Here is a 22,325-nt window from a genome sequence, read left to right as displayed (position 1 = left end):
TGATGGCCTACAAAAAGTATAATTTATACACAGTCATTTATCTATAGATGTTCTCACTGCACCTCTGGTCTCAGATTTCAAACAAAGAAAAAAATCTGAAATCAAAACCTTGATCTTGCAATAAGAAAATAAGAAGAAACTAGAAACGAGAAAATAAACTAAATACCTTTCATTTTTAACTGCAGGAAATGGAGTCAATTATAAGGATGAAGATTTGCATAATTTTCTCCACTAATGAATATTCGGCAGTAGTAAAGCTTTTTTTAAAGTTACCAACACTTGGTTTCCAAGGAGACAACAGTGTCAGTGAAAAGCGTGAGATTAAATGAGATGATGTGTGTGAATATTATAATGAGGAGATATTAAAATATTGTGAAATCTATTTATTATCATTTTAATGTTATTGTGAATTCATTCAAAATGTTTAAACATCACTAAACTGCTATACACTATACTAGCTGTCAAATCAATCACCTTTATTTCTATAGAGCTTTATACGATACAAACAGGCAACAATCGAAATAAGCAATAATGCAATAATCTTAAATTGTAAATTTCCCCTTATAAATAATGGTTTTATATTGGAAAGCCATTTACTCATTAACAGATCAAGGAGAAACTGTCCTGTAATGCAGGTATGTGCAGAACCAAACTTTTTCAATAAACTAGTGAACTTAGTAAGTGTACTTTGCAATTTCTAAAAAGAAAAGTGTGTAGAAATGTGTCTAAAAAGTAGTGTGTGTAGATAAAATACACAGTGATGCACCAACCTTGCGTTTCTCCTTTGGCTTCTTCTTCTTTGGTAGCGCTCCATCTTTGTCTGGCTTTTCTTTCCTCCTCTCCTTCTTGGAGTCTTTTTTCTTCTCTCCATCTTCTTCAGAGCTGCTGGCGTTCTTCTTCTTCTTTTTCTTCACGCTGGTCTTCTTGGGCGGTTCGAGGTTTATTCCAGCATCCGCTGTCCAGTCGGAATAATCGCTGGAGTAATCACTGCAAATGCAAACAGACCCAGTATATATGTGTGTGGCTCTAGTGTATGTGGATTAGGATTATGTCAAATATTGGGCCTGTTTACACCTGGTCAGTTTATACATTTTCCCTGATCAGATGGCTGTGTGATTTGTGAAAATGGTTCCATTTAAATTTGGCCAGATATAAATCCAATCTTTAAATCTTGTGCTAAGTGAAAATAGAACTAGTTTATGTCAACTACAGTGTGAGATACACCACATTTCATTTAGTTATTCTAAAATTTAAGTTATCTATCTTGCTCATCATTCAAATAACTTCATATTTAGGCCACAGGAGACTTTGTAGTTCACTTTTATTCCAACAATACATCAGTTATTGTCATGATAGGCTAAATGAAACATCTATTTTTGTCGTAAAGATACAAATCCGTAAAGGGTTTACATTAATTTATGGATTACATAGTCTCCCAAAAACAAAACATAGAGCCTCTGTAAACAAACATATTATATTTTTCTATTATTAGTTATTATTATTATATTATTATTATTATTATTTTCAAAGGTGCATGATGCATCTCTGTTGATAATTCTGCCATTTGGTATTAATTTAACATTATATTTAAACTGTTTAATGCTTAATGGACTAGTAAAATATGTAATTAAATAAAAATAAATGAAATGAAACAAACATCCCAAACTGTAATCTGTGGCATTGTATGTGCTGCATACTAGAGCTGCAATACATAACTATGTAAGATAGCCCATAATAAAGTTAATGAATGTTTATAGCACCTTGTTGAATCTATGCCAGACATAAGGCTAAAGGGGGTCTTATCTGATCCTAGCAAAGGTGCCCCTATTAAAAATGGTCAGTGAGTGTATGCCACTGAGGTTTGAAAGTAGTGAAGGTTTACCTGGAGCTGCTGTTTTCATCGGGCCAGGGTTCTTTCTCCTCTCTCTCCTCGTCTGATGATTCTCTGCTCGGTGGTCTTACTTCTGTCTCTCCCTAAAAAACAAGAAAAGTTCAAATATTTGAAGTCAGAGTGTTGAACTGCAAACATATTTTCCATGTCACTGCTCAATTCAGCATTTTGTCTCGTAAAATGACTAATTACATGAAAGAATTGCAGCATAAACAACTGGGAAAATACAAAATATTCACAAACAAGCCTGCGACACCAAATTGACTAAAACAAGAGAGTATAAAATATTCATGTGTTATTTGCATCAAGCAATCCAAACTGACGATTGACTGCTATTTAAAAAAACTAAATCCTGATGCTTTCTGTTTCTAATCTGCAAGTAATAACAATAGATCTTCAGAGTACAATAATTGTTGAAGGATTGTTATACATTTTTTCATGCTGAAAACTATAATTTGGTGTTGGAATGTACAATACAGATAGTATGAATCTGGTATAATAGCTCTATAGACTGAGAAACTTTGTATTGAGGCTACACTGAAACACTACTCACACTCCTAACAGAGATTTTAACAGTACAGATGGAGCAATAACACTTCAGACAGAATGGCAATAAAAAAAGACAATCACCACAATAACTAGAACCATTTTAGCTTTCAATGCTCAAGTCTGTATGGACTCACAATTGACCCAATGTACTTTTCCAATAGACGTTTCAGTGGAGTGAATGATTAATGTATGACAGCCTTTTAACAAAAGGTAATAACTTGCACCGCCTCTGAAATGACTTTCCTTTTCCACTGGTGTCACCAGATTTCTCAACCACCTGTCATACAGAAACCATTTTCCTTTAATTCAATCAAAGCGTGACGAAAAGTCCCATATAGTACGTTATCTGTCACTGAATATTCTGTTTCTCTCTTAAATAAGCCACATATACTATTCAACTGTGTAGGGCCAGTATGGTGGTGTTTTGTAAAAGACTTTTTCAGCTAAGATGCATTAAGAGGTTTCAGTAAAGGCTTTGGTAACACTTTAGTTTAGGTCACAACTCAAGCTATTACCTACTGGCTTATTACCTGCCTATTATCAAGATAATAACTGTTCATTAGTAGTTATAAAGTATGATCTTATTTTGCATCCATAATCCTACCCAGGACCTTAGTAACTATTAATAAACAGTTAAAAGTTTTAGTTAATGCTTTATTAATACAGTGAATTGTGACCTAAATTAAAGTGTTACCAAGACTTTATCTTTTTTTTTTTCTGAAAACAATATAAAAACATGCTCTATAGCTTTGAAGTTTTAGAAAGTAAAATGAGTAGTGTATAAACACAAATACTAAATTATATTCAATATCACTTATAAATACAGCAGACATATCCAGTAGTAGAAATTATGTTTTATATAATTCAATATAACTCTATAACTTAATATGCTAATTGTTTTAGTTTTTTGAAAATGCATTAAATTAGAGCTGCACAATATATCATTTTAGCATCGATATCGATATATGTGTGCATCTGCAATAGTCACATCGCAGTATATGCAACGTTGAATTGGGATTATAGTTGATCGGCACAAAAGTTGTGAATACATGAGATTTGTCATTGTTTATAATTTGAATGTGTTTTAAAGGCATTTCAAGAGAGTTTAAAACATTCAGGCACAAAAAAGTACATTTGTTACATTAATGAATAATAATTTTACTGAATTATTAATACAATGAAGACTAAACAGTGTTATTTTGCATTTCATTATTCAATTTCTGTACCTGAATACTGTTAGACTCCGGAAAACCATAAAGCACTGTTTATTTGACTCTTTTTTTGCTCTATTGTATCATTTTTCCCCTAAAAAATGTAAATTAAGAATGTCTTTCCAAATAGAGCTATTCAAGCTATCTGGTGAAATTTGATTAATTTATATCGCAATTCACATCGCAAAATATTTAGCATTGTCCGATTTTTCCAATATCGTGCAGGTCTACATTAAAATATCAAATTATCAAAATATCAATTATCAAAATGGACATTTATAATGTTACAAAACATTTTGTCTGCAAATAAATGCTCCTCTAATTAAATTCCTATTCAGAAAAAAAACTAAAGCACCCTGTTTTTCACACAAATATTAAGCAACACAACTTTTTTTTAAAACACTGATAATAATAATAAGAAATGTTTCTAAACAGCAAATTGGTATATTGGAATGATTTCTGAAGGATCATGTCTGAGTAAAGACTGGAGTAAAAGTTTAACACATTTAGAATAAATTACATTTAAAATATAATAAATTAGATAACAGCTAGTCTCTATTTCATATTTATTTCACAAAATGTATTTCTAATCTATTTAACTCTATTTCTAATTAAATAAATGCAGCACAACTCACAAAATATCCATTAATGATGTGATTTCATTGACTTGACTCTTATTTAAAGGCATTCTGCTGGTTTTGTTTTTGTACCTCAGAGGCGCTGTGTTCTTCCTCGTTCGGTTCACTCTGACGACTCGTTTCCTCCACGGCCAATCGTGTATGGTAGTTATGCTGGTTACCCTGGTGACGGCGCCCCTCCTCCGCGGCATTTTCTGTAGCATACTGATATAAGAAATACACACTTTAATATGCATTTAATTTGCAAGTATTTTTTTAGCAACATGTTATCAAGATGCATTCAGCTGGAAGATGCAGCACGCATTCATATTTTGTGCACTCAATTAGTGAGGATGATTAGTTGGATGTTTTTTTTTGTAATATGTATCCAAATTGATGATCAAGCATGACGATTTACCCGGTTTTCTCTGTGGTATTGGCTGTGCAAGCTGCGTCTCCTCCTCTCTGATCTGTAGATGTTGATCTCCTCCTCTCCTTTAGCTGTTCTCCAGATCTCCTGCTTACTGCATTCACAAACAGACACACAGAAGAATCAGCAACACTTCGTCTGTCAACAAACTGCATTTCACTTCAACAAATGGTAAAAGGTAAGATATGAGAAGCTCTTGTTTGAGTATCAGGTATGTATAAAAAAAAAGATCAATGAATGTTTTAACTTCATTGTACATCACAGACTTTACATGCTTTTCTATAAGTTAAAAGGCTTTGTGTACCAGTTTTGAATACTGAAACTCTTTTAATTATTAAAAGTTTCAAGTTGATACTGAATTTCACTGCTTTAAACTGCACATTTACTATGTTTTGTTTTGTTGTTGTAGTTCTTTTTTACAGTAAAGTACATTTTGTGCTTAGCTTGTGTGTTTTGTCTACACATTTATGATTTTCAGTTCAAAGTTTTACTGAAAATAAAAAGTAATTAAACATAATTATGTTGGCTTTATTCATTCATTCATTCATTCATTCACTCCATTTCCTTCACTTACTCCCTTATTTATCAGGGGTCACAACAGCGGAATGAATTGCCAAATATTCCAGCATTTGTTTCATGCAGCAGATGCCCTTCCAGCTGCAACCCAGTACTGGGAAACACCTATACACTCATACACTATGGCCCTTTTTGTTTACCCAATTCACTTGAAGCGCATGTCTTTGGAGTGTGTTGAACACCCGGAGGAAACCCATATCAACACAGGAGGAACATGCAAACTCCACATAGAAATGCCAACTAACATAGTCAAGCCAGAACTCGAACCAGGGACCTTCTTGCTGTGAGGCGACAGTGCTAACCACAGTGTGTTGGCTTTATTATGAATGTAAATGTGTATTACATTCATGAGTAGGAAGGTTTCAGTAACCAGTTTTTAGAAAAATAAATTACATGCTGGTAATGATTTATATTAAATATTGTTAATTCATAACTACTGAATCAAAAAAGTATGAATAAGAATCGAACTAAATCACCAAACTGGTTGCAACGCCCAACTCTACTTGGAAAAACTGCAGAACAAAACTAAACACTTGACATTATTTTGTCTAAAATATTGTTTGTTAAATGTTGTTTGTCATATTTGTCATCATAATAATGCACTGATATTCTGAAAAACATCACTTTTGCTTGAGTGATACAACTTCATTCTCTTATATCTCATATTTATCATTCTCTCTTTCAAAAACATCAAATTAATTGGTCATTCTTGCTGCATTCAGGCTTCATGCTGCAATGAATGCTTTTGGAATATCAAGATGCACCTTGGTTATACACTATATACTCACTACGCAAAAATAATATGAGCTCTCGCTTACTTATAGCAACAATATTTTTTCTCATGTATAATCATGTATGTTTATGTTTTACCAGGCTATGGCTAGTGATAGTTCAGGAACGAGGACTCGTCGGCTCCAGGCCACTAGGTCTCTCTCAGTGGCGATCTCACTGCGTGGAGCGTTACTGTGCATTTGCCGAACACCTTCAATCTGTCCACTGCGTCTCAGACCCACATTTGGTGGAGAAGTGACTTCTGTGGGAGAGCTGACAGATCCTACACAAACAGCAGACATACAGCTTTATCAGTATAGACATTCATCATTACCCCCATACTGGTTCACAGAGACAATCTGATAAGTTACTGATGATTTATAATACTTTACAGTAGTCATAACTTCGGCTTGTTCACAGGTAGCTTTTACTATTGTTAAAGTCAGTGTAAAATCCAAATTTCCAAGTTTTTTTTTTGTTTTTACTAGCCACATTGTTATTCTCTAAGTGAACAATTAATCCATGCCAGTTAATTCACTGAAAAAAAAGTTTGTTTTGGTCATTTTCAATCGGACCATTTGCTTTCGCATTTGGAATGCGGTCCTCCTCTAATGACACCAGATTGGCGACTTCAGCCACAATATACTTAACCACACCACTTTTACCATTTGTTTGCCATATGGGAATAATGTGCAAAAAGAAAGCCCCGCCCCCTTTTAAATTTTCCGTTTCAGTTGTACATCAACATACTGCACTAAATATCTCAGCAACTTCCGGTTCCTGAGAACTTTGAAACTATTGCAAATAATTTCCATGAAATGAGGCTGAAATAGAAATACGTTTAAAATGTTTACTCCATTACATTACTTGAAATTAAGGTTAATGTTCCCTATGCAACTAACTGAAAAAAGGAAGTACTGAAAAAATAAGCCAAATTAATAAATTCAATAGCTAAATCTGATAACAAAAGTAAAGAAATTTCACTAATCTGGGATGCGTTTCCAAACAATGACATAACTTGTGGCTAAACTACAATAGTACGATGCATCATTTGGGAAATGAACAATGTAGTAACGAGTACTTCCCAAAACCGTAGTTGTTCTTTCGCAGATCTGTTGTTTGAACCACATTATTTATAATGTAAAACGTCACTCGTCCATGTAAAATGTCATAATGTCTTTCACATTAAATTATTGTTTTGTACAAATTATATTGTTTTAGACACACACGCACACACACACACACACACACACACGCGCACACGCACACGCACACACACACACACACACACGCACACGCACACGCACACGCACACGCACACGCACACACACACACACACACACACACACAAATATAGGGCCTATATTTCTTTACAAACATTATGGATAATATTGCATATTATATTCTAAAACATAAAACCACTTACAATAGCTAGCACATACACTATCAGTCCAAAGTTTGGGATTTTTTATTGCTAATCGAGTAGGATTTTTTATTGCTTTAAAATAAGCTTATGCTGCTTACCAAGGCTGTATTTATTTAATCAAAATAACACTATAAGATGCACTATAAAATGACTGTTCAGAAGTAGTTTATTATTAATAATGTAGTCTAATCTCATATAGCCCATAAATCAGATATATGGTCAAATAATGATGTAAAAACTACTTTCATTTGTTTGTTTCCATAATTACATTAACGTTCAGAAATACTATATATTTTTTTGTTTTCACAAGTTTTGGAGATGTAACAGATGTCTGCTTGTAAATCATAGGTCACCTATAGCTTCTGTAATGAGTCGCAACTGCGTTCAAAATGGCTTAAATGATTTTTGAAGTGCACTACGAAGGGAGCGCAATTGTCAATCTGGAGTTTACTAAAACTGAACTGTAAAAAAAAAAATACTTTGAAAGCAAAGTACACATGAGAGAGATAACTTTAAGCTTTTTTATATTAATTAAAGTGGATGTTGGAACGTTGGAAAGGAATAGGGCATAGAGGGTATAACAGAATAGAACACAACCAGGAACTCTGCTTCTAACTACAGCTCTAGCTGAGTATTTGCTACCGCACACGTTTGCAACACAGTTTGTTCATTGGAATGATCATTGGAATGACGGATTCGGGAAACGCCAAACCGATGAACTATAATTTTAATGACGGCACTTGCGACCTTATATGCCTAACGATGGTTTTCAGAAATGCACCCCGGACTTGTTGATCATTTAAGTACAGCCTCAAAACTACATGTGAAAGACAGAGAGTTTGTATTACCTCTGTTGGCTCTGCTGTCAGAGCCCAGCCTCTGGTCCTGCTCTTGCTGTAGTCTCTGAATCATATTATCAAGTGGACTCGAGCCTTCTGCAGCCTGCTGACTAACCACCTGATTCAGCCCTAAAATACCAGAAATAACACTTATTACAGCTCAGTGACAGATTGCAGGTGCATGTTTGTGAAGCCTGTGAGTACAAACAAAAGGCCATTAATTACTCTAACTAGTAAAAGCGCAGAAAGAGGTCAAAGAGGAACACCCGTACCTGATGAGGTGAGGCCCATCTGGGGTATGAGCTGCTCTTCTCTGCAGTTTTCTCTGCCTGGTACCAGTCTCTGGAAGCGCGGAGGGTGAGGGTTTCCATCCACGTCCACCAGGAATGGCGGGGGCATCAGGTGAGGCGCCTGCTGAGTTTGTTCGTCCAGCACAAAGTTATGGGCATCGCGGATCAGCGGCCGATAATCAGTGTGGAAGAACATCTGATCTGCTATCTGACAAACACATTTAGAGATACATTCGTACCGGTTTATGATATCTGTGAATTTCATGTTTTATTTAAAGTGTCTGATAAGCTATTTTACATTACTTCTGAATTAAATCAGGGTTTCCACTCTTTCATATTCAGCAGATTAAAAAAATTTCAATGACTTTTCAAAGCACCAATAATTTATTTGAATAAATCAAGTAGGGCTGCACGATATTGGAAAAATCTAACATTGCAATATTTTTTATTCTGTGATATACATTGCGATATGAATACAATCCCATTAGATAAGTTGAATAACTTTTTTGAAAGAATTTATCATTTTAGATTGATTGGGACAATTTGGTATAAGAGTGCATAAAATATAATAAACAATCTACAAGCACAGAGAAACTCAATAAAGAAAAATATACAAGTGAAATAAACAGAATTTTTTTTAATTTCTGAGGAGTCAAATTGAACAATCAAATGTAAAATAATATTGCATAGTCTTTCTTTTATAAACAATTCAATAAAATGTATTGTTTTTAATTTGTCAAATTTACAATTTCCTATGCCTGAATGCTTTTAAAACCCTCGCAGATTCACAGGACTTAGAAAACACTTATTATAATCAAATTATAATCCAGACTTAACATTGTGTACACTCGCAATGTGACTATTGCAAATGATCACGTCGCGATATCGATGCTGAAGTGATATATTGTGCAGCCCAAAATTCAAGCAATTTTGTAATTCGCCATGAAAGTACATTACACATTATTTACATAAAGTCAGAGTAATGATGATGTTTTCAATGTGTCATTTACAAATATTTAGATCATGTTCAAAAAACTTTAATAAAATTAGTTCAAAACTGGTATTACTTGAATGCAGTTTCTGAAATATTGATCAAATGTGAATTATTTGTCATAGTTCTTGTAAAAGCAGATAATTTTTTGTTCTGTTTTTGACAGCAGCATGACAATTGATGAAATAACACCAAAAACAAATTTCCTTTTAAGATCAATTCAAGCACTTTCAACAACCTAGGTTTGTTTTTCTGTCGGAAATTCAGGTACTTTCAAGAAGAGTGGAAACCCTGTGAAATATAAAAGTGGCTTATACGCCAATGTGACATTTTGTCAGTATGCTATTCTGACCAAGTGTGACCTACAGGAAAGTGAATCTTATGTTTTAGTAAATACAATCATGTTTTCCAAAATCTCAAAATGAATTTTCACGCTGCACATCATAATGCTGTCATACCTAAAATCACCTGTAGCATTTAAATGATTGATGTGAGTTGTTTTATGTTTCACTTATTTAGACAAATACTATTTCAACACAAACAATTTAACAAGTTACTGATCTTAACGAGAAAATAATTACTGGCTAATTAATACTTTGCATTTAATATTTCATTTTATTATCAGTACATTCTTCATTTTTGCAACAAGAACTTTTTATACTGTGAAATGTCTTTATGAATAACTAAAACAAACGACTACAAAAAAATCTACTACTAAAAAACTACTACTAAACATCATTTTTGATAATTGTAAGCTAAATAAATAAGATAAAAGATATTATTTAAAAAACGTCAACTAATGAAATAAAAAGTCTTTTTTAAGAAATGTAATTTTAACTAAAAGAAATAATATCTTTAAAGCAAATAAATAAATACTAAAAATAAATAAATAAAATAAACAATCTACATATATAAATAGACCATTGATAACTGAAAATAAATAAATACAGTATTCACAGTAAGTATTAAAATACAATACATTTTGGTTTGAATAACACTGCTCGTAAAACCATATCAAAGATTAAAATGCATTCAGTTTGACCATCTATTTCCTGTGTATTAACTGATTCAAAAGTAACATCATTTTGTAAGTCTTTATTTAATCAGTCTGCCAAAACATGGAATAAAAATGTAAAATAGCTGCTTTTACAGCCAAGACGATAACTAGACAAGACTGCCTTAATTAAACATGCAACATAATGTCATCACGTGACATAATATTCAATATATAATGAAGCAGCCAGCATGCGGCAGGCACTACGCTAATATTTAATTCAGAGACAGACGTTTTAGTACCTTGTCATATCTGCTGCTGGAGCCAAAGCCGAATATAAGCAGGTGACCGTGAGAGTCTGTGCAAGCGAAGTGCTGACCGTCAGGAGAACACTTACAGTCAAACACAGCACCGTGTCCCTGACCCTCGATCTACGCGCAAACACACACCAGAGCAAAAAACACAGTCCATTTTCAGGGTTCAATATACAGGGTTCATCTTTGTTATGGTAACATATACAGTTTTACGTATTTGATTTTTACTAAAGGTTACCACAGGTTTAGCCAAAAACACACAGTACGACCTAATAAAAGGCATGGAGCTGGTTGTTTTACCATGTTAAAGTAAGAGCGTATTTTGACTCCTCTCGCCAGATCCCAGACGATAGCATTCCCATCGTGCCCAGCAGAGAAAAGCACTCTGGAATCAAATGGATGAGGCTCCAACACAAACACCTCGTCCTCGTGGCCCTGTGGGTGAAAACACCATCATGAGTCACCATCGCAAACTAGCTCCTATCAATCATGCAGAGATCTTCACACTCTTACCATCAGCACGTGGATGAGGTTCCCCGTGTATGAGTTCCACACTTTCAGCGTCAGGTTGTTGGCAGCGGTGATGACTGTGTTGTCGTTGCAGTCCCAGGCCACCATAGTCACCTTCAGCTTGGTAACTTTGTCCTCTAAAGGTGGAGGGTTGTATTTACTTAGGAAGACAGAAAGAAATAAGAGTTGAAAGATCAAAAATAGAGATGACATTTCTAACCTTGCTTTCAGGTGGCCTATTTTCAAAGAGCAAGACCAATGAGATAATATATTGAAATAAAAACTATATTATACAAACAAACTATATTATAATTAATATAAAGATTATCATGCAATTTGTGGGCATGATCTTAATCATTTTATTAGATTGGAATAAGGCTAAAATGACTTGCTCTAAAAGCTACAATCTTTATTGAACAACCAACATTTGATCCCTTTGTGGTGTTTGCTGCATATACTGAAAATCAAACACTTTTCAGATTTTTAAATTGTTTACTAAATGGCTACTGTGGATCACTAGATTTCCATTTTAATTTAGGTAAATATATTTTCATATTTTTTAATTTAGATTCATAGTTGGACATTGAAAAAATCAACCCAGGCTCATTCTTGATACGTACCCCTGCATAGATTTCTAGACATTGCAAAATACGTCCCAGAAGGTACGTTTCTTTTGCAGTTTTTGTTTTTGAGAATCCACCAGAGACCACTGTGTATGCTTTTCAAATCTCAAATTTCTCTCGTGACTCTCTCTGCTCTTCTCGCCGCTGTCTGACTGACTGACTGACCAACCGATAGTGTTTTCAAAAGCACAGATTGACTCACCCACTGCCTTCACTAAACTCAAAGTTTTCAAAAGCAATCCAGAAAAAGAAAAGCCCTCACGGCCCCCTGATTTTAACCACGTTTTCAGATTTGACCATGTTCTCACCCTGTTATTCACTTGTTTACTTTAGTTTTTGCCTTTTGTTTTACCTGCTTTCTGGAACCGTTGTTCGTCGGGCTTCATCTCCTTTCTGGATCTCAATACCCTGCCGATGTATGCGGCGAGCCACTGGGCAAGCTAGTAACAGCAGAAAAGCCATCCATATGGAGGTAAGCAGTCAGCTGGTAGCGCGAAAAGAAAAAGAAGCCGTCGACAGCTTCATAACGCCCCCCTAGCATTCATTTTTTAGACAAAACGCAGTCATTCGTTCATTCGTAGTTCTAGCTACATAATTCACGCTGTCCAGAAATGTAAATGGGGGTACGTTTTCACAATGAGCCTGTGTTGGAAAAAATGCTTTTTTAACTAGGCAAACCTGTTCATGGTGTTATGTTACATGTGATTGGTTGTGATTGCATTTTTTCTCCACCATGGATATGTTTTTAATTTCATATTTTCGAATTGTGTTAGACTAGCTAATGAAATACACACATTGTTTCACTCTCTATATTTAAAAACAATCCAAGGATTCAGGGGACCCTCTGAACGTAGCCCATTCTCAAACACTGGGTAATATCACTGCCCCTGAAGCAGCAGCACAGTTTTTTGACTAGAAGGAGTCAGAATGAGAGCATAGTTCCTAGCAATAGAAATGTTTTTTTTTTTAATATTCCCTCAGTCTTGTTACAAAATGTAACTACAAAAGACACAAGACTTAAATAGGAAAATTATCTCAATTATTAACATTTTTTTTAACAAAATGCTAAGTCAAATTAGATTCATTATGCTATTTATTATGCTTCAGTCATTATGCTAAGCTAAGCTAAAACTGACCTTGCTAGAACAAGAAATTGGCTGAATGGATTCAAAAATGGTTCAAATCAAACTCTAGGAGACTTGTAAAATGATTTTTTTTTTTAAGTGGAGTGTTCCTTTAACGTGGTTAAATACAATTAAATGTTTTTTTTTCTCCGACAATTATCATTAAATACTGGAGAAAAAGCAATAAAATAAAATGATAAAATACTAGAATTTGTTTGTTGTTTTGTATTGTTTCATTTGGCTTAAAAGACAATAAGCTTGGAAAACCAAATGGTGTCGCTTCTGTGTGGTCAAAATCAATTGATCTCACGGGACTCAAAAGTAATTATGTCGCTAACGATCACTTGTTTAGCCAACAAAATGTAGCATTAATGCACAATTAATTGAGCCATACTTTTAAACGGTGATTTATGTTTGTCTTACCCAGGTAGTTTAGTGGCCATGTCCAAAAGAATGCTCCGCCAGTCCTGCTGCTGCAGCTGCCAGATCCGCGCCGTGCCGTCTCTACTGCCACTCACAAACCTGCACACACACACAAACACACACGTTCACGCTGGCAAATGTCACGTATACCAATAAATACTCTGATGCCTCATGAAAGCAAATGAGTAAACCCAGCTAGCAAAATTCATGTGGCTCACATCCGGCCCACACCAGACACTTACATCCGGCCCACATACCGTATGGTATGTTTGTCAGATCTGGGCCACAAAAAAGCCAAAGCAATACCACATATCAGCTAGAATTCAACCAGAACTGACCCTATTCTGGGCCACAATTTGCTTTTATTCTGGCCCAGATCTGGCCTAAACCTTACACTTGCTGGGTGTGGCAAAGTACAAAAATCCCAACATGCATTGCATTATATAGCTTATTGATGCTACAGTTTTCATTATTTGCTTTTGATTCTGCCGTTTATGTTGATGTTGTTGACTTTGTCACTTTTAATATTCTTTTTGTGATGTTTGTAAGTTTTGTTCATTTTGTTAATTGTCATCGTTGTTGAGGTTCATTCGCTGATTATTGATGTCTCTGTGAGCAGAAGTTAAAGCATAGAATTTTTTAACTTATAAACCTTCATAATTCTGTGGCATGTTCATGCATGTTATTATGTTACTTTTAATAATGGATTAAACATTTGTTAAAAAATTTTCTTTTTGCTGTAATGAATAAACTTTTCAAGCAAAGTTCTTAAAAGTTACAGCAGCCCAAAAGAAAATTTATATTAAGAGGTTCAGGGCTATGAGCTCAACTAAAGCAAACACTTTTCTCCATGATGGTGACTTTAGTCTATGTGGTTCACATATGTTTTAAAATAACTGGGCCATATTTGCCATATTTGGTCTGGGCGACATTAGGCTCACAGTCGCAATAGCCAGAGCTTACTGTGCCAAATATTTGCCAAAAGTGGCTCACATATGTCTTATGATGACTGGGCCACATTTGCACCTACACGTGTGAGCCACATTAGGTTTAGACCCAGATTACCCTTAAATGACTATGTCACATTTTTACCAACTGTGGCCCACACTTGTCCTCCATCATTTGAGCCAAATTTACTATGTTCCACATGGGCCACATTAGGCTCACATTCAGATTACATTTTGCCATAAGTGCCAAATCTTTGCCTTAAATGGCCCATATATGAATTTGAATATGTGCCCCTTTGTCATTGCACAGGTGGGCCACTTCAGGCTCACATTTATTTAGTCTGGGCCGAAGGAATACCACCAGTGTCACATAACTGCTTAAAGTGGCCCACATTCGTATGCTATCTGGGAAGGCACACTGGAATAAAATCTTAATTCGCTATAATTGAAAAGTTCAGTTCTGCCTTGAAGTGTTTAGTAAAAACCAAAGTGGTACAACTTGCACTGATAAATTGATTCCACTTTTTAACCAATTTGAATTTACCTTCAGCAGGATATGAGCTGAAACTCTATAGAAATACTATTATGTATTACCCTCTAAGGCAGTTATGTGTTAAAAAGATATTTCTGAAAAAGAAACGCTGTACTTGTGGCTTTCTTTCTTCAGTAAAACATTAAAGAAGATATTAATTTGAAACTGTGGTCCCTGCTGATAAAAGTAGCCATAAAATGCAGGTCAATGGCTACTGGCACATTGAGAGTCAAAAAACATACATACAGTTTCTTGCATAGACTGATTGTTTTGCTTCATTAGACCGCCAAAAGTCACGGGTATTAATTTTTGCTGACTTACATTTTATGAATCACCAAGGATCGCAGTTTCAAATAAAAATCTGCCCTAATGTCTGTTCTCTAATCTAATGTTGTTCTGAAGAAAAAAGCCACCTACATCTTGGATGGCTCGAGGGTGCAATTCTTTTTTATTTAAGTGAACGATCCTGTAATGAGACTATGCAAAAAGATAGCACTGAAACTATGCAGTATAAATATGTAACTACACATACATTCACATTCTGTATTGACCTTATTGTTCACGTATGAGTGGACATTGGAATCTCTTTGGCTGGAGACTTCTAGTCTCATTCACTTCCATTGATGTTGCAAACTCTTATTGTGGGAGTTTCTACTTTTTATGTATAGTCATGAACAAACTTGTTTGTAGAGAAGTAGTTTGACCATTTTCGACGTTTATTAGTCCTAGTAATTTCTCCCATAGGCAATTGAATCAGAAGTTCTAAAACAATTGCAAAAATGAACGCAGTTCTGCACTCAAGTATAAGGTCAATACAAATTTGCATATAAAACATTCATTTATTCATTTTCTTTTCGGCTTAGTCCCTTTATTAATCTGAAGTCGCCACAGAGGAATGAACCACCAACTTATCCTGCATATGTTTTACGCAGCGGATGCCCTTCCAGCTGCAACCCATCACTGGGAAACATCCATACACACTCATTCATATACATACACTACAGACAATTTAGCTTAACCAATTCACCTTTACTACATGTTTTTGGACTTGTGTGGAAAACCGGAGCACCCGGAGGAAACCCACGCCAACACGGGGAGAACATGCAAACTCCACACAGAAATGACAACTGATCCAGCAACCTTTTTGCTGTGAGGCGATCGTGCTACCCACTGCGCAACCGTGACGCCAGCATATAAAACAGTGAGGTTTATTTTATTTTGTGAAGTCACATTATATCATTGAGAAGAAAAATGGTTGCATACAAAATTTTGGGTAACACTTTATTCAAGGTGTGCTGGTGTCTTGTGTTTATGTCATGTGACTTCCCCATGTGCTGTGCTCCATGTGCTTTATGTTTGCGTCATGTGATTCCTTTGTTTCATTTTCTCGCTGTTTGTTAATATTTATGAGTTTCACCTGTGTTTCTCCCCTGTTGGTTATTAGTTCAATCATGTCCCTTCTATTTATACCCCTGAGTTTGTATAGTCCCTGGTCTGGCCTTGAATTGTCTAATGCCTTAATGTCACTCCTGCATGTAAATGTTTCAAGGCCTGTAGTAAGTGTCATTGTTAATAAATCCGTGTATTTTGATAACTCCTGCGATCCCGTGTGTTTGTGGAGAGAGTGGAAAACGTGACACCTTGTTACACACTTTACAATAAGGCTGTATTAGATAATGTTAATTAAAGCATTCATTAACATGAACAAACAATGAATAATGTGTTTATTACAGTATGTATTCTTTTTGTTTACATAAGTTATTGGCAATACAGTTGTTGATTGTTAGTTCATGTTAACTCATGGTGCATTAACTAATGTTAACAAGCATGAATTTGAATTTTAATAATGCATTAGTAAATGCTGAACTATGATTAATAAATGCTGTACAAGTATTGTTCATTATTAGTTCTTGTTAGTAAATACAATAATTAACATTAACTAATGAAACCTTATTGTAAAGTGTGACTAACTTAATGTAGTAACCAATGATTACATGCAAATAACCCTAAGCCTAACCTGCAGCCTAACCCTAACCATTTAGTAAGTACAAAGTTTGTTTTCAGAAAAATATACTTTATTACACCCTGAAATAATTTACAAGGGTTTATTTATAAACTAATATCAAAAGGATCACGTCCTTATGATTGCTTGCAGCCGGCCCCGCATTATTCAATTCATGATTCACCAATCAGATGATTCCTAAGCCACTATAAATACCCTAAATTCCATATAACAGCCATCTTTGTTTTAAAAAATCCCACCTCCCAACCCTACTCCTCCTTTCCTAGATGGGTGGCACGGTGGCCCAGTGGTTAGCACTGTTGCCTCACAGCAAAAACGTCACTGGTTCTAGTCCTTACTAAGCCAGCCGACGTTTCTGTGTGGAGTTTACACGTTCTCCCCATGCTCAAGTGGGTTTCCCTCGGGTTCCCCGGTTTCCTCCCACCATCCAAAAACATGTAACTTAAGTTAATTGACTGATCCAAATCGGCACCATAGACATGCTCCAAGTAAGTAGTTATCTCTTAAGAGCAATCACTATCTGTTCATTAGTTACTACAGCAGGGGAGTTCTCGAGATCTACCTGAGCTCAAACTCCCCTCTCGCCATGCAAACGGGAGGGACCCCCGGCCTCGAGGATCTTATGACGCCAGGGCTCTCTCCCGGGACAGCATGCCAAACAAGCTTTATAATCAATCATCAGCTAAGTGTGAACTCTTGTATTTACTATAGTATTTTTCATGTAACGTATACAGTATCTACCGCCTAGATGGCAGCCAGATCTATTCGAGGCCCTCTTCATGATATAAGGCTCATGCCCAACATACGTGGTTATTTTTTATTTATATCTCCTTTGAAATATGATATAAATCGCAAAAAGGCGGACTTTCCTCTGTGTCTCCCATTCAATTTTTTTTCTTCCTGCCCTCCATCTGAATTTCGCACGTTACCAGAACCACGTGGTTGAAAACAACCTATTCTGCGCTAACTTTTTTCTTATTATATTATGTATCTATTGTGTATTTTGGGTTTGGCAGCCCTTGTGTCCAAGAAAAATTTCATTATAGACAAAAAAAGAATCCTATCAAGTCCTAAACAATGCATTACACTCAAAGTTTGTGTAACTGGATCTAATTTTCCATGAAATGATAAGTCTGCATTAACGTAAAAGGGCATTACTCTGAGCTAGTATGAATCTATAAATGAGTCAGAATATATTACTCTCAAATAAGACAGAGTGCTGCATGTTTCTGCGTGCTATCTACTCATTTGTGACATAGTTTTCTTCTTTTTGACAGTATTTTCTGCAGGTCTAATGATTGGTGAGGTTTTACCCCTTCTAACACGTAACACTGGATGCCGTCTGAGCCGTAAAAAGAATCTGTTCATGTGAATATCCATCTTTTTAATTCCTCAGGGACCTGTTACAGACCTCTCCATCTTATTACTCCCCTTCTCTCTCTCTCTCCTCCGTTTCTCCCTCTTCTCCTGTCGGTTTTCCCCTTCCCCCAATGCAAAAACATTTGCTCATTAAAGTAGAGTGAGTGAGGAGCATAAAAGAGCTCCCAGAGACTGAATAAGAGCTGGTGTGTGTGTGTTTAACTGTCACACGCCGGTTGTTTAAGTAGAAAGATGTTTCATGCACCAGAATTCTTGTACTGCAGTGTGTTGCTAACATTTGACATGCATGTTTGTGTGTGTTTGGAGCAAGTGTCTTTTTTCTGCTGACAACATCAGCTCAAAGTAATTATAAGAGTCTCTGTGTTCCATTAATCTAACAAACCTGACACACACACACGCGCACCCGTCCATGATCTCACATGTACACATAGAGTTGCTTACCTGTCTCCACCATGGGAGAACTGGATGCTGTCGACTTTGTCCTGAGAAAACAAAATGAAGTCATTAAAAAACATGAGGGAACCTCAAAACAATAATCATTCCTGCAATAGTAAGACCAGTAGAGAGAAGGAATATGGGGTGCATCACTTTAATGCAACACAGATTTTTAATACATACTAATATGGATACTAATAAACCATCAACTATGACCTCAATAAACTCCTAGTTTGCTGCTTATTGATAGTTATTAAGTTAGTAATTACACAGCAAGGTCATGCATGTCCCCGTGTTGGTGTGGGTTTCCTCCGGGTACTCTGGTTTCCCCCACAGTCCAAAAACATGTGCTAAATTGTCTGTAGTGTATGTGTGTGAATGAGAGTGTATGGGTGTTTCCCAGTGATGGGTTGCAGCTGGAAGGGTATCCGCTGCGTAAAAAATATACTGGACAAGTTGGCGATTCATTCTGCTGTGGCGACCCCTGATTAATAAAGGGACTAAGTTAAAAAGAAAATGAATGAATGAATGTATTTTAATGAATTGTTATTGCTAGGTATTTGGTAGGATTAGGGACATAGAATGAGATCATGCATAATATGTACTTTATAAGTACTAATAAACAGCCAACATCTTAATAAAAGGCAGGTAATAAGCCACTAGTTAATAGTGAGAATTGGTACTTAAACTAAAGTGCTACCATTAATGAAATAAAAGAAAATTAAAACAAATGACTTTCAAAATTAAAACAATCCAAATAAAATGGTTTGGAATGTGACTATGAGTCAATGAAGAACTGTGAACGTGAAAATGTGTTGTTAAATTACAATATTATAATATGTTTTAAATAAATTCTGTTACAAAAACTAATCACAATAAAGCAGCAAATTAGCATAGTGATTTCAGACGGATCATCTGACATTGAAGGCTTTCTCATCACAAGAATAGATTACATCATAAACATGAGAAAACAGTTTATTTTGAATTGAAATAAAATGTACTACTATTAATTAGGGCTGGGTCGATTAACGATATTATATCAAATCATGATAAAATTTATGTCAATAACAATGATAAGCTCTGGGCTTTTTTACTCTATATTGATCTAAGAGCAAATCACACAGCAGAAATGTGCAACAATCGGAATATGAAAGTGTGTTGATATTAGATATGCACCGAATTTTCAGCAAAAATTTATGGGACCCTCTAATTTTTGTGGCTTCAGTCATAGTTGGCGTACTCTTTTAAATCTGGAAGCATTAACAGCTTATCAAAATATATATAGACATCATTCAAAATGGAAAATAATTATCGAGATTTCATTTTTGCCATATCGCCCAGTCCTACTATAAATGTATTGATTTAAGTCAGTCTTTTGTTGTTAAAACAAATGTAGCCTTATTAAGTGGAATCAACTTAAAGGGATAGTTCACCCAAAAACCAAAAATGATCTCATTTACTCTCCCTATGTGGTTTTAAACCTTTAGGAGCTTCTTTCTTCTGTTGAACACAAAAGAAAATATTTTAAAGTTGGTTGCTGTCCCATTGACTTCAAAAGTAGGGAAAAGATTACTATGTAAGTCAATAGGTGCCTTTCATTCTTCAAAATATCTTCTTTTTGTGTTCACTAGTTGGGGTGAGTAAATAATGGCAAAGATTAAATTTTTTGGGTGAACTATCCCTTTAATAACTCCACAATTTTGACTAGTAGTCTATATCATATAGTATTTATTCATTAATTTTCCTTTGGCTTAGTCCCTTAATTATCAGTGGTCGCCACAGCGAAGTGAACCGCCAACTATTCCAACATATGTTTTACGCAACTCAAACACTATAGCCAGTTTTGTTTATTAAATTCACCTATACTGCATGTCTTTGGACTGTGGGAGAAACCGGAGCACCCGGAGAAAATCCACACCAACACGGGTATAACATTCAAACTCCACACAGAAACCAACTGGTCAAGCCGGGACTCGAACCAGCAACCTTCTTGCTGCGATACAACAGTGCTAACCATTGAGCCACCGCACCTCGCCATGAGGAAACAGTGTATTCTAAGTTATTAGAAATGAAATGTACTACTATTAATGTATTGTTTTGAGTCAGAGTCTTTTGTGAATGAGTTTTGATACACTACAAAAGGGTATATGCCAAGCTAGTGTTGTTCCCATACTGATAAACTTCCGGTAAATGGTTATTGTGAGTTTTTTCCATTTTATACGATTCCTTTTACAGCATCGATGTTGTAATGTAACTCAAATACAATCAGTTAAATAGATTTTGGCATTCATTTAGTTGCTCAAGCGTAAAACGAGACAAAAGGCCGTTTACTCGCACGTGCCTGTCAGAATCAGCAGGCTAGCGAAGAAGCTCCATTGAATATACTGGGGTAAAATAAATGCTCGTATTATAAAGACATGGGGGGGGGGGGGGGGTAATTTAATGCAGTGCTTCTTGTACAATCTGAGACCCACTTTATATCGGATATCACCCAGCCAGTGGAGATCGCTGATTTTTAAAGAAATCAGACCTTAAACGCGCCGATTTTGCAATTGCATATAGTTCACCGGAAATGCTTAACCCAGGTTACTGGCAAATTAAAAGTCCTATTAGCATGCTTCGGCATATACTATAATACAGCCTATTTGAGTGGAAACATTTTAAAGGGATAGTTGACCCAAAAATGAAAATGACCTCATTATTTACTCTCCTCATGTGGTTCTAATCCTATTTGAGTCTTTCTTCTGTTGAAAACAAAAGAATATATTTTGAAGAAAGCTGGTTGCTGCTACCCATTGACTTCCAAAGTAGGAAAGAAATGACTATGAAAGTCAATGGGTGCCAGCCACTATAGCATTTTTCCAAATATCTTCTTTTGTGTTCAACAGAAAAAAGAAACTCAAATAGGTTTTGAACAAGTGAAGGGTGAGTAAATGATGGCAGAGATTTCATTTTTTGGGAGAACTATCCCTTTAATAATCCCAGACTAGTAGTCTATATTACATAATTTTTATAGTGTATAAATTGTCCATTAACTAATGACTAATTAATGACTTATCTCAATACTGTAATTGTTACTGTTAATCAGTGATTGTATTTTGTTTAACAAGAAAGGTGACCAGGATGTGATTTATACATTGACGGTTGGGGGAGTAAACTTTTTCGAAAATGTTATTTTGTGTACAACATGCTTCAGTGAATTAAATTAAATTAATTTTATTAATATCCTGTGATTAGCTATTTACTGTCGGTTACTGTAGGTCAAACTATACATCTAATTTTACTTTACTTTTAGGCTGTATGTAGAAACAAACAAGAAAAGTGAACACTTACGGTGTCTATCAGCTTAGATTAATTGATGCGATTATGCATTCACAGTGGTAAAATCCATTATAGGGGTGGTCATATGTATATTTATATTACCTATTA

General features: G+C 35.4%; 1 protein-coding gene across 2 annotated transcripts in view; it reads right to left on the bottom strand.

The window, feature by feature from the left end:
• The window catches only part of phip (pleckstrin homology domain interacting protein), a 70,980-nt gene that overhangs the window by 18,910 nt on the left and 29,745 nt on the right, over positions 1-22,325 (bottom strand). For both annotated transcript variants that reach the window (XM_056449015.1, XM_056449016.1), the window contains exons 12-23: positions 18,903-18,943; positions 13,580-13,678; positions 11,413-11,569; positions 11,200-11,334; positions 10,888-11,016; positions 8,583-8,808; positions 8,320-8,439; positions 6,145-6,328; positions 4,687-4,792; positions 4,362-4,493; positions 1,883-1,974; positions 771-987 (exon numbers count right to left, since the gene is read on the bottom strand). In XM_056449015.1, coding sequence (XP_056304990.1) covers positions 771-987; positions 1,883-1,974; positions 4,362-4,493; positions 4,687-4,792; positions 6,145-6,328; positions 8,320-8,439; positions 8,583-8,808; positions 10,888-11,016; positions 11,200-11,334; positions 11,413-11,569; positions 13,580-13,678; positions 18,903-18,943 — 1,638 coding nt within the window. The remainder of the gene's footprint in view (positions 1-770; positions 988-1,882; positions 1,975-4,361; positions 4,494-4,686; positions 4,793-6,144; positions 6,329-8,319; positions 8,440-8,582; positions 8,809-10,887; positions 11,017-11,199; positions 11,335-11,412; positions 11,570-13,579; positions 13,679-18,902; positions 18,944-22,325) is intronic.

Source organism: Danio aesculapii, chromosome 23, assembly GCF_903798145.1.
Source record: "Danio aesculapii chromosome 23, fDanAes4.1, whole genome shotgun sequence".
Classification (NCBI taxonomy): Eukaryota; Metazoa; Chordata; class Actinopteri; order Cypriniformes; family Danionidae; genus Danio; species Danio aesculapii.
Note: the sequence above shows the minus strand (reverse complement) of the source record. Positions and strands in the feature narration are given on the sequence as shown.